Here is a 12729-nt window from a genome sequence, read left to right on the forward strand (position 1 = left end):
GAGTATGGGTCACCATACTTGGCCACATGTCACGTCACTTTTCACTTTTTCACTTTTCACTTTTCAATATTACAGCGAGAATAAAAGTTACGCTTTCTTTCTTTGCGTGAACATTTGGGCGGTGTTATGCAAATCTTCCCACATAGTGAGGTAGGTATGTGGGGGCGTGTTCGAACGAGCCGTTTTAGGTAGGTGTGGCTAACTCTTAACTTTTATAAAGAATATCTCTTTGGATTTGAGACTTTAGTCTTTGCAACTTTACAGATCTTCTTTATGCACCAAGAGCTTGTAACACTCTAAAGAGAAAGGAAAAAATGAAATCGCATCATATGACCCCTTTAAATGACGTCTGGACAAATGAGATGGAAAAGAAAAAGAAGGCTTAAGAAATTAGGTCATACCACCTAACAAAGACAAAACACCGTAACTACACACACTCAAAACTGAGATTTGAACAAACTATGCTCAGATATCAAATTAACCAATGCACTCAAAAATGTACATTTGTTTTTCTTTACAGTTTTAAGTGTACTTACTGTGTTTTAACTTAGGGCAGCACATTACACAGTGACACGTTCCGATTTAGACTGAAATGACTTTCAAATCTCTTATCAGAAAAATATAGAAGGTACGAGGATGTGCAGACAGGATCCATTGCATTTAGTATATACCTCATCAAACGTTGGCCACCTTTTTATTAGCTGGGAATGACTACTGCAGCATATATATACCCCATTTCCCATAATCCAACAGAAAGAGAAGCAAAGAGGAAATACAGTAATCCTGTGTTTCTTACGGTGGTCAGTATTCTGACTAACATTCGCTTTTGCCCACTAAAGATGACTCCACGTCTGCATATCTTGCTCTGAATATATTTGGAGTCCAAGTTTTATGGCATTGAGAGTAAAAGAGTTTTTGGGTGTCTGATTCCCCATCTTTGACCTGCCCATATCCTAAATACCCCCCACCCCATCCCAAACTAGTCTAACACAGCCCCTGACTTGCCATCTCTCTCGTTCTCCCTCACAGGCCTAGTTCTTATCATCCTTCTTCTCTTCTTCCTCAGAAGGGTAAGAGTGCCATGTTAGTCGCTCTTCATAGAATGAGATGACCACCTGCGGGCACTTCACATTGGCCTCTTTGGCTGGAACAAGATCTGCCTCGTCAGAGTTTTTCCTGTAGAGAATAGGCAGAGGGGGAGAATGATTAAAGGAACAGTTAACTCAAAAATGAAAATTCATTCAAAAACTAAATGGACTCCAGTCCATCAATTAACGTCTTGTGAAGTGAAAAGCTTGTGTTTGTAAGAAACAAATCCATCAAAGCATCTTGACTTCAAACCGCCGCTTCTGGCTAAAATACTGACTAGAAGCATAATTGTTATGTAGTCCAAAATCCATAATAACGTTTCCTCAAGTGGAAAAAGTCGATATCCCCTGTTGGCAAGTGATGTAATGCTAAATTTCTTCAAATCTGTTCCAATTAAAGAACAATTCTTCTACTGCTTGGAAGGCCTGATGGCGAGTAAACTTTCAGCAAAATTTCATTTTTGGGTGAACTACCACGTTCAAGGTCCAGAAAAGTACCAAGATGATCGACAAAGTAGTCCATGTGACATCAGTGGTTCAACTGTAAAGTTAGGAAGCTACGAGAATACTTTTTTGCGCAAAGAAAACAAAAATAATGACTTTATTCCACATTTTAGATTCTACTGCGTGTTTACGACAGTATCATGACGCGAGCATGTGGCCGCGCCGGCGCTGACCCAGATCCGGCGTAATGACGTCATTACGCCAGATCTGGGTCAGCACCGCCACACACTCACGTCATGATACTGTCGTGAACACGCGTCTACAAGTGATGCAGTAGAAACTAAAATGTGGAATAAAGTTGTTATTTTTGTTTTCTTGACCTTGAACGTGGTAGTTACCTTGCTGTCTATGGGAGGGTCAGAGAGCCCGCAGATTTCATCAAAAATATCTTAAATTGTGTTCCGAAGATGAACGAAGGTCTTACGGGTTTGGAACAACACGAGGGTGAGTAATTAATGACAGAATTTTCATTTTTGGGTGAACTAACCCTTTAATTATGCTAAAAATGCCAACAAAACCCTGCTTTATTTGTGTGAGCATCCAGCCTAATCTAAAACAGCAACTCTGGCTTCTAAATGGCATGAGTTCAGGATCTGATCAATGTTAGGGAGTGTTCATTATTTTCATGACACTAGTGGCGCAGATATTACACACTTCACTTTTAAAGGATTAGTTCACTTCCAGAATAAAAAATTTCCTGATACTTTACTCACCCCCCATGTCATTCAAGATTCATGTCTGTCTTTCTTCAGTCGAAAAGAAATTAAGTTTTTTGAGGAAAATATTCTAGGATTTTTCTCCATAAAATGGACTTCAATGGTGGCCAACGAGCTGAAGGTCCAAATTGCAGTTTCAGTGCAGCTTCAAAAGGCTCTACATGATCCCAGCTGAGGAATAAGGGTCTTATCTAGCGAAACGATCGGTCATTTTCTTAAAAAAAAAAAAAAAATTTCTATACTTTTTAACCACAAAGCTCGACTTCATGCATTGCGTAGTCATGTTGGAAAGATCACACGTGACGTAGGCGGAAGTACCAACCCAGTGTTTACAAAGCGAACGTGCAAAGAAAGCAGGAGTACACAGACGAAGAGCTAACAGTGCGTGACCTTTACAACATGATTACGTAATGTGTGACGTTGCTGACGCGCATTGAAGAGCTAGTGCATTTGTAGTTAAAAAGCATATACATTTTTATTTATTTATTTATTTTTTAGAAAAAGACAGATCGTTTCGCTAGATAAGACCCTTACACCTTCGGCTGGGATCTTGTAGAGCTCTTTGAAGCTGCATTGAAACTGCAATTTGGACCTTCAGCCCGTTGGTCGCCATTGAATATGGAGAAAAATCCTTGAATGTTATCCTCAAAAACCTTAATTTCTTTTCGACTGAAGAAAGAAAGACATGAACATCTTGAATGACATGGGAGTGAGTAAATTATCAGGAAATGTTTTATTCTGGAAGTGAACTAATCCTTTAAATCTTAATCTTTACATACCATTTCATTAGAAACATGAGCTCGCCGCTGGAATCTGTGGCTCCAATGATGCGCTCTGGCTCTAATCCCCGTGCAAAGCCCCTCGGCTTGTCTTGCTGCAAAACAAAGAAACTACATCAGTATTTTATTATTCACATGCAGTAAAAAAAAAAAACTTCTTATTAGTCTGAGAAAACACCAATATTTTTCTTCTGATAAGCATGTCTTAATTTATGTGAGGTTTTAATCAACTTTTTAAATTTTAGTTTTCACAGGGATAGTATTCTCCACCTCTATGGTTGTTAGGTCAAGGAAGCAACAAGGTGGCACTAAGATTGTCCTGCTAAGGCTAATACATAAAATTAAATAATGGTTTCACAATTTTAGCGTAAGATCTCCATTACTTTTTAATCCATTTAAAAAAATTAAAATAAAAATACATTTTTAAGGCTTGAATACATCTGCTCCCAAATAGAGTACTAGAGTATGGAAATAACTTTTATGGTACCTTTTGATCACACTGTAAAAAAAGGTTTCATACCCAGTGACAAATATTTGTTCCTGTTTTAAGCATAAACTCAATTTTGTTAACTTTTTCCAAGACTTTATTTTACATTTGGAATGGAGCTCAAGTAAATGTATCTTGATTTAAGGATGTTTATATAATTGTATCAGAAAATAAATTGCGGGGGGCGGGTGTAGCACATGCAAAGACTGTGGCAACTTTAACATTTGAAAGGATACTATGGCAAAGTTATTGCTTTCCTTATTCAAACTGATTTTTTTTTCATGAATATATGGTTGACCTGAAGAATGAAAGCTATATCATACACTTGGAAAATTATGAGCTATATCAACGCTTATCGACACTAGGGGTGTGACAATGCTCACGAGATGAGACAAAATACAGATACTTGGTTCACTAAGTACCAAGTGGTTCACTTGGTTCAACTATTATATTTTAATACTATTTTAAGACATTTTCAATGACAAAATATTTGTCTTTTAATTACAAAAAGTAAAACAATGCAGTTGTATTTTGAAATATTTTAACTAATCTAGGGCTGTAACTAATGATTATTTTGGTAATCAAGTAATCTACTGATTATTTTGACAATTGAGTAATCTGATATTTTTTGTAACACAAATAAACCTAAGTGAAAACCATGCTTAAGTATGACTATTTATATATAAACTATATAAACGATGAGGCAATAATAATAGGCTCAAATAAAATATCAAAACCAAGTAATTACATGGTTTTATTGAACAACACTGTTAAAATACACAATGTAATATGCCTATGCATAATATGAACATAACCAACTTAAGTACATTATGTATTATAATAAATACCTGAAGAGGGCACCAACGGCCTGGTGACGTTTCACTTTACAGCGATCCGGCACGGTGTCGGAGAACTTTAAGCCCTGTATCCATTTTTTACAATGCATGCAACATTTAATGCCATGACTTTTTGAAGTTAAGACCTTTTAAGGCCTTAATTTGTGAGAGGGTGAATTAAGACTTTAAGACCCACAGAAACCCTGTATTCCTCTTTTTTTCTTAATGCATCACATTTCTCATAAAAGGTATTTGAAAGGGTGCAAATATAACTGATGAAAGCAAAATAAAAACATCTGCATATTACAAAAAAAGGTTGTTGGCATCGTAGTTTTATAAAAATTAACACCTGGGACATAAAATGCCCGAAACGGAATAAACACCTAAAAGTGCCTGGCAAATGCATAAATATAGTAAGTATGTGCACAGTCTTATGTTAAGCAAGATACAGAAAGAAAACCTCAAAAAAAATTTTTTATTTTTTATAAAACAACGTTTTATAAAATATAAAACTTACGCATGTGCCAGTTTTTATACCAAAAATCATCTAAGGGAATGATTAAAACTAACCTCATCTTTCCTCTTTTTGGGCCGGCTGTCTTCCCCACCATCTGTGTCAGATTCTCCTTTCCTCTTTCCAATAGAATCTTTCTTTTCATTTAACTTATGTTTTTGCAGGTATTGTGCAATGAGATCAGGACAGTCCAGGTTGTCCTGTGGTTCCCATGTGTTGTCTTCTCTAAGGAAAAGGGAATATATTCTCAATCATTTGAATACCATCTTTTTTATTGGAGAAGGGCTGGACCACCCAACTAAAACCAAACATAGGCTATATATTTATTAGCAAACCATTGATTCTCCCGGAGTTCTTTATATAATGACAAAATGGTCAACACGTTTGTTAGGAATCAAGCATCTTGCCTTATACGAATGCATTTTAGGGGAAATCTTGCTGATATTAGTTACTTACTCCGAGAAGCCCTTCCACTTAAGAAGGAACTCCACTCTGCCCTTCACCACCCGTCTGTCCAGAACCTTCTCCACCACATATTCTTCCTCTTCCTCTTCTACCACCACCTCCTCCACCTTCTTCTTGTTCTGCTTCTTTCCAGCTGTGGCCGCCAGCTTGCTGTCTGTGGAGAAAGAGGGCAGTAAAGAGGAAAAGGGTCAGTCTTTTCTATGGAAAAATCACATCTTTCAGTATTCAAACAGTTCAAAATTGAAGCAGGTTGAAACACTAGACATTATGGGGCTGAGCAGAACAAACACAAACAGTGATAACTCACTAGCAGGGGGTCGTGCGCAAAGAGGAAGAGTGATTATTCAAGGGTTTATTTTAAAGAAGGTATGCCAAGGTCAACAAAGTCTGTTGACAAATCTTCACACATCTTTTTGCTATACAGAGCAATGCGTCGAAATTCGAGAGACAGTTTGACTGCTGTTTAAAACCCACAGCGCTTAGTGATAAATTCTTGCTTTTGAGAACAAGGTCAGAAACTACAAAACTAAAATTCATTCAAAAAGGACATCAAAATCAAGGTTTCAGTTTCATCGTCCTTAAAGGGACAGTTCACTCCAAAATAAAAACTCTGTCATCAATTACTCACTCTCATGTTCCAAACCTGACTTCGTTTCTTCGCAGAAGATAAAAGATCATTCAAATAATGCGTCAAATGTTTTCCAACTCCACAGAAGAAACAAAGTTACATAGGTTTGGAGCAATCAACAAGTGCAAGCATCTGAATTACATAATCGTGTACTAATCGTACCTTAAGCTGTTCAAACAAGCACTTCTTAAGAATCAGCATGATCACAATATTAGTATCATATTCCAAGCGGATCAGATATTAGTTTAAACAAGAAACAAAACCACTTGATGCTAAACTTTTCAACAGACCAATCAATCAGGAGATGTTGGAATCAAGCATCAACCAATGATTAATGTGCTCGGACAGGCTTGTCAATGCATAACACACACTGCTTCTGTTTACAAAGATTTTTTTAATATAAATTTATAAAGTACACACTACCAAAAGAAGTCTCTTATGCTCACCAAGGCTGAATTTATTTGATCAAAATACAGTAACAATTTTAAATAAGTGGTTTCTGTTTTAATATATGAAGAGTTTGGTTCCAAAACGCTATAAATCCATTTTGATTAATTTGAGTAAAAATGTGTTTTCTTTACCAAGAAAGTGGCAAGATGAAAACCACTATTTTCTGTTTCAAACTTTCACATAGCATCTTTAGGTTATAATAACATTAAAAATTCAAATCCAGATTTTGATTTTCAAAGATTTATTATAAAATGTTATTATAACTGATGAAAGCAAAATAAAAACATCTGCATATTACAAAAAAAGGTTGTTGGCATCGTAGTTTTATAAAAATTAACACCTGGGACATAAAATGCCCGAAACGGAATAAACACCTAAAAGTGCCTGGCAAATGCATAAATATAGTAAGTATGTGCACAGTCTTATGTTAAGCAAGATACAGAAAGAAAACCTCAAAAAAAATTTTTTATTTTTTATAAAACAACGTTTTATAAAATATAAAACTTACGCATGTGCCAGTTTTTATACCAAAAATCATCTAAGGGAATGATTAAAACTAACCTCATCTTTCCTCTTTTTGGGCCGGCTGTCTTCCCCACCATCTGTGTCAGATTCTCCTTTCCTCTTTCCAATAGAATCTTTCTTTTCATTTAACTTATGTTTTTGCAGGTATTGTGCAATGAGATCAGGACAGTCCAGGTTGTCCTGTGGTTCCCATGTGTTGTCTTCTCTAAGGAAAAGGGAATATATTCTCAATCATTTGAATACCATCTTTTTTATTGGAGAAGGGCTGGACCACCCAACTAAAACCAAACATAGGCTATATATTTATTAGCAAACCATTGATTCTCCCGGAGTTCTTTATATAATGACAAAATGGTCAACACGTTTGTTAGGAATCAAGCATCTTGCCTTATACGAATGCATTTTAGGGGAAATCTTGCTGATATTAGTTACTTACTCCGAGAAGCCCTTCCACTTAAGAAGGAACTCCACTCTGCCCTTCACCACCCGTCTGTCCAGAACCTTCTCCACCACATATTCTTCCTCTTCCTCTTCTACCACCACCTCCTCCACCTTCTTCTTGTTCTGCTTCTTTCCAGCTGTGGCCGCCAGCTTGCTGTCTGTGGAGAAAGAGGGCAGTAAAGAGGAAAAGGGTCAGTCTTTTCTATGGAAAAATCACATCTTTCAGTATTCAAACAGTTCAAAATTGAAGCAGGTTGAAACACTAGACATTATGGGGCTGAGCAGAACAAACACAAACAGTGATAACTCACTAGCAGGGGGTCGTGCGCAAAGAGGAAGAGTGATTATTCAAGGGTTTATTTTAAAGAAGGTATGCCAAGGTCAACAAAGTCTGTTGACAAATCTTCACACATCTTTTTGCTATACAGAGCAATGCGTCGAAATTCGAGAGACAGTTTGACTGCTGTTTAAAACCCACAGCGCTTAGTGATAAATTCTTGCTTTTGAGAACAAGGTCAGAAACTACAAAACTAAAATTCATTCAAAAAGGACATCAAAATCAAGGTTTCAGTTTCATCGTCCTTAAAGGGACAGTTCACTCCAAAATAAAAACTCTGTCATCAATTACTCACTCTCATGTTCCAAACCTGACTTCGTTTCTTCGCAGAAGATAAAAGATCATTCAAATAATGCGTCAAATGTTTTCCAACTCCACAGAAGAAACAAAGTTACATAGGTTTGGAGCAATCAACAAGTGCAAGCATCTGAATTACATAATCGTGTACTAATCGTACCTTAAGCTGTTCAAACAAGCACTTCTTAAGAATCAGCATGATCACAATATTAGTATCATATTCCAAGCGGATCAGATATTAGTTTAAACAAGAAACAAAACCACTTGATGCTAAACTTTTCAACAGACCAATCAATCAGGAGATGTTGGAATCAAGCATCAACCAATGATTAATGTGCTCGGACAGGCTTGTCAATGCATAACACACACTGCTTCTGTTTACAAAGATTTTTTTAATATAAATTTATAAAGTACACACTACCAAAAGAAGTCTCTTATGCTCACCAAGGCTGAATTTATTTGATCAAAATACAGTAACAATTTTAAATAAGTGGTTTCTGTTTTAATATATGAAGAGTTTGGTTCCAAAACGCTATAAATCCATTTTGATTAATTTGAGTAAAAATGTGTTTTCTTTACCAAGAAAGTGGCCAGATGAAAACCACTATTTTCTGTTTCAAACTTTCACATAGCATCTTTAGGTTATAATAACATTAAAAATTCAAATCCAGATTTTGATTTTCAAAGATTTATTATAAAATTGTATTATTTTTTTCCCAAAATGCAATAAATCCATGACACTTTTTTTCTTCAAAATGCAATAAGTCCATTGAATCAATATAAAAGTTATTTTTCATATTGAAACTGTTGAAAATACACACCATAGTAAGTTGATCCACATATGACAGCCTCTGAACTTGGTCAATACTATTCTTATATACAGGCACTGGACTAAAAATACATTCAATCAGTCATCGCTCCCAAAAGAATTCAACGGGTCTTCTTGTTAATGCTATAAATGAATTACAACAATAAAAGAAAATTTCATCATGAACATACATGAACAACAATATCACATTAAACCACAGAAATTCCAAAATGACATTTCCCTTACATTCAACTTCCAAAAGTGCATTCATCTTTGCCATGTAACATTCATTTAGTTGACTAGTGCTATAACCTACGCTGTATTAACAAAAACATTAATGGCATAAATAAAAACACTTACACTGACAAGCTACGCAATATCGCGTTCATAATCGAATGCGACTCATCTGCGATTATGAACGCGATATAGCAGTGATCTACGGCTCTGTGTATTAAATGCCGCTCCATCTGAAAGCACGTGATAAAGATTTACTATTAATCACAGAACCAGCTGTACTGATGAGATGCGCATGACAATCGCATGCGATTTATCGTGCAGCCCGAAGTTTGTTTGTTGATCACAAAGTACAAAGTAGATGAGGAAAACTAGGATGCCGGGTGTATTCAAAGCGCCGCCATTACTGTCTAGAGTTCGTGGAATGGTGCGCTGTGCTTGGTTGAGCGGATATATCGCATTCTGCAGAAAAGGGAGACTGGCATTTGTCGCGGTTTGGAAAAAAAAGGGAGAAAACATGACAGAATAACTCGGCGGATATCGCATTTTGCGTAAAATTAAAAATTTACTTTTCAATACCGACCAGATACAATACTGATTTTGGCGGAAACTAAATTTTTTCAAAAATGGCGTTTATCGCGTTTTGGAACCAAACTCTTCATATTTTGAAATGTAATTTACTCCTGTGATCAAAGCTGAATTTTCAGCATCCAGTCTTCAGTGTCACATGATCCTTCAGAAATCATTCTGATTCGTTGCGCAATAAACATTTCTTATTATTACAATGTTGAAAAAAGGTGTGCTGCTTAATATTGTTGTGGAAACTGTGATACTTTTTTCAGGATTTTTTTGTTTAAAAAAATAATAATTAGAAAAAAAAATCTTCAACATTACAAGTCTTTACTGTCACGTCTGATCAATTTAATGCATCCTTTCTGAATAAAAATATTTATTTCTTTAAACCCCAAACTCTTGAAAGGTAGTGTATACTGTGTGAAAAAAAGTTCAGTAATTTTATGCAAATGTCATCATTAAACTATTTCAGCATTAATTTTGGCATTATAGTGGTATATGGCAGTTCAACTCCCTAAATTATTAACATCCATTTCATGATTGAAATTACCACAGCTAGTGTGGAGAACAAATGCTTAACTACTAATCGACCATAAAAGACGGTAATATAGCGTACACATCAGTTCAGGAAAAAAATTACAACTATGTCTCATTTGTGAACATTAGTTAATGCATTAACTATGAACTAACTAAAAATACTTTCACAGCATTTATTAACCTTTGTTATTGTTAGTTCAGTTAGTTTACAGTGCATTAACTAATGTTAACAGACACAACTTGCCAGTTAGAATACAACTGGTCATTAACCTGATTTTAAAAATGTCACAAACAAATGAGAACTTAGTGCAAACAGCTACCCAAATTTCATCAATTTGAAACACTCATTCTGTCTTTTCTGAGCAGCAGACCAGAACCAAACATTTGACCTTATAAATCACCTGAAGCAGCAGCTCTATTAGTCAATGACAGATGATGGATCACATGGCAGATGAAACAACGTCATGAAAACAGACAACAACCCGTGATTCAATAGAAGTAATTTCAAGGCTTGTTTATAAGACAGAAACGTTAAGGTGATCTGAACGTCTAGAAGAAAAAAAACCCTCTCCCATAAACATTTGAAAGAAAAACAGCAGTGAAGGAGAAAGTTGTGAGACACCTGCGGTGACGCTGGGAGCATCACTAGCTGTGTCTGCAGGTTCACTCATGCTCGTCGATGGGGCGGAGGCTCTGTGGAACCTTCCGGTTCCTTGTCAGCGTCAACCGTGCTGAACAGAGTGAAAGTGTGGATTAGAGGGGATGGGGGTCAGGTGATATCAGGGAAAGAACAACACAAGGCAGGAAATAAAATTACACAGCACTGTGGATAACAGTTCTACAAATACAGCATTTCATGGTGTGCGACATGGTGTATTTCGGTGAATCTCACAATAACGTGCCCAGGTCACACTACAAATATGTTGTGTAAACTATTTTTAAGACCATTAAAGGCAAAGTAAGTGATTTTTCAAAAACACTTTAGAAAACTGATTCGGGCCGAATCGCAAAACAAACTTGTAGCCAATCAGCAATAAGGGGCGTGTCTACTCGTGATGTGGAGGAGAGCGCGTTCAGTGCATGGGACGGACATTAGCCGAGCGACAGAAAGATAGAGATGGTGGATAAAAAACAAAAGAGGAAAACGTCTGCGGAAGGATAAGGCAAGAAGTAGGACCCGTGTAAATATCGGATCAGCTTTTCAGCGCTGGAGAGAACTCAAGGAGCGGAGGCCTGCGATTGGACGCCGAGGTTGGTTTGTTTCTTCTCAATAGGTGAGTAACACCGTGTCTACAACAGCTAAAGTCTGCCTACACTGGACGCGATCAAACGACCGTTGAAAACCATTTGAAATTTGTGTCAGCACGTCATAAATAGAACCCGGCAGCAGTTTTCTGTCGGGGATTTGTTGCGCCGCGCCGCTCACGTCCGTAGACACGGTGTAACATTGGTTTTGCTTTGTTTCACAGAACTAATCGTTGCCTGGGTTGCGTACGTATATGTGGGGCGGAGCTATCAAAATAGGGGCAAGACCCTTTTGGGGTAGGGGCGTGTTTGTTTTGGGGATTTCAAATATCAACATTGGCTACCAGAAATCCCTTACTCTGCCTTTAAGTGTTTTTTTTTTGTGTGCATTGTGATGTTATTTTCATGAATATTTAAACACATTTCCCACTGATTCTCATTAATAATTTTGGTGTTTATTTTTTTTGGTCATTTCTAATATACTCAATGGTGACAGATATCATTGAATGATTTTAATAAATTAGCACGTGGGTCACAGACAAAAAGGGGTTTCATGCATCCAAGTGGCAAACCAAACCAAGTGGCAACTCAAGTGTCTCTCGCTTGAAGCCAATACGGAAGTGACTAAAACTGCAATTCATCGACTGACCGCTAGAGGCTGGCTCCAAAAGGGAGTCAGTCCCATAGACTCCCCATGTTAAAATGCCCAACTTTACAGCAGAAAAAAAACTAAAAGAACGATTTGTGGATTGATGTGAACGCCAGCAAGAATGATGCTCAGAATGATTGATTATTAATCATCTCTGACGACGTTCGTTGCATTTTTTATTGAGTTACAAGAAAAGGTATGAAACGGATTTAATTGCGTACAGTAACTGATTTTATGTGATACGCCGTCATGGCATTCGACTCCTCACACGTGCAGAAGTGGGCAGCCCTAGACTGAGAGCTGGCATCAGCATTATAAAAAAAAAAAAACTTTAAAGATTATTTACGTTTAATTATTGTTGCCAAGTTATCTAGTCGTTGCTTGTTTACATTGCTTTGTTATATGGAGCAGTTTGTTAGATCGCAATCTATCTAATTTGTTTGGCTAAAGAAGTGCCGACAGATGTATGAAAGTACACAAATCACACCGTAATTTAAAAGTGCAGACTTTAATGTACAGTAAAAACAGAGGCAGAATACCGTATAACTCCAGGCTGGCACAGCAATATTGGCGAACGGCTAAACAGATGCAGAGCACCGTAACTTAATTTGAGCGA

At 36.9% G+C, this 12729-nt stretch overlaps 1 protein-coding gene across 1 annotated transcript in view; it reads right to left on the reverse strand.

Annotated features, from left to right (window-relative positions):
- Positions 1-344: 344 nt before the first annotated feature.
- Positions 345-12729, reverse strand: part of LOC107710057 (chromobox protein homolog 1-like) — a 15069-nt gene continuing 2684 nt past the window's right edge. The window contains exons 2-6 of the mRNA XM_016514754.1: positions 10842-10950; positions 7429-7591; positions 7029-7197; positions 3088-3182; positions 345-1176 (exon numbers count right to left, since the gene is read on the reverse strand). Coding sequence (XP_016370240.1) covers positions 1032-1176; positions 3088-3182; positions 7029-7197; positions 7429-7591; positions 10842-10890 — 621 coding nt within the window. The 5' untranslated portion in view covers positions 10891-10950 and the 3' untranslated portion in view covers positions 345-1031. The remainder of the gene's footprint in view (positions 1177-3087; positions 3183-7028; positions 7198-7428; positions 7592-10841; positions 10951-12729) is intronic.

This window comes from Sinocyclocheilus rhinocerous, unplaced genomic scaffold (assembly GCF_001515625.1).
Source record: "Sinocyclocheilus rhinocerous isolate Xijiao unplaced genomic scaffold, SAMN03320098_v1.1 scaffold1348, whole genome shotgun sequence".
NCBI classification, from domain to species: domain Eukaryota; kingdom Metazoa; phylum Chordata; class Actinopteri; order Cypriniformes; family Cyprinidae; genus Sinocyclocheilus; species Sinocyclocheilus rhinocerous.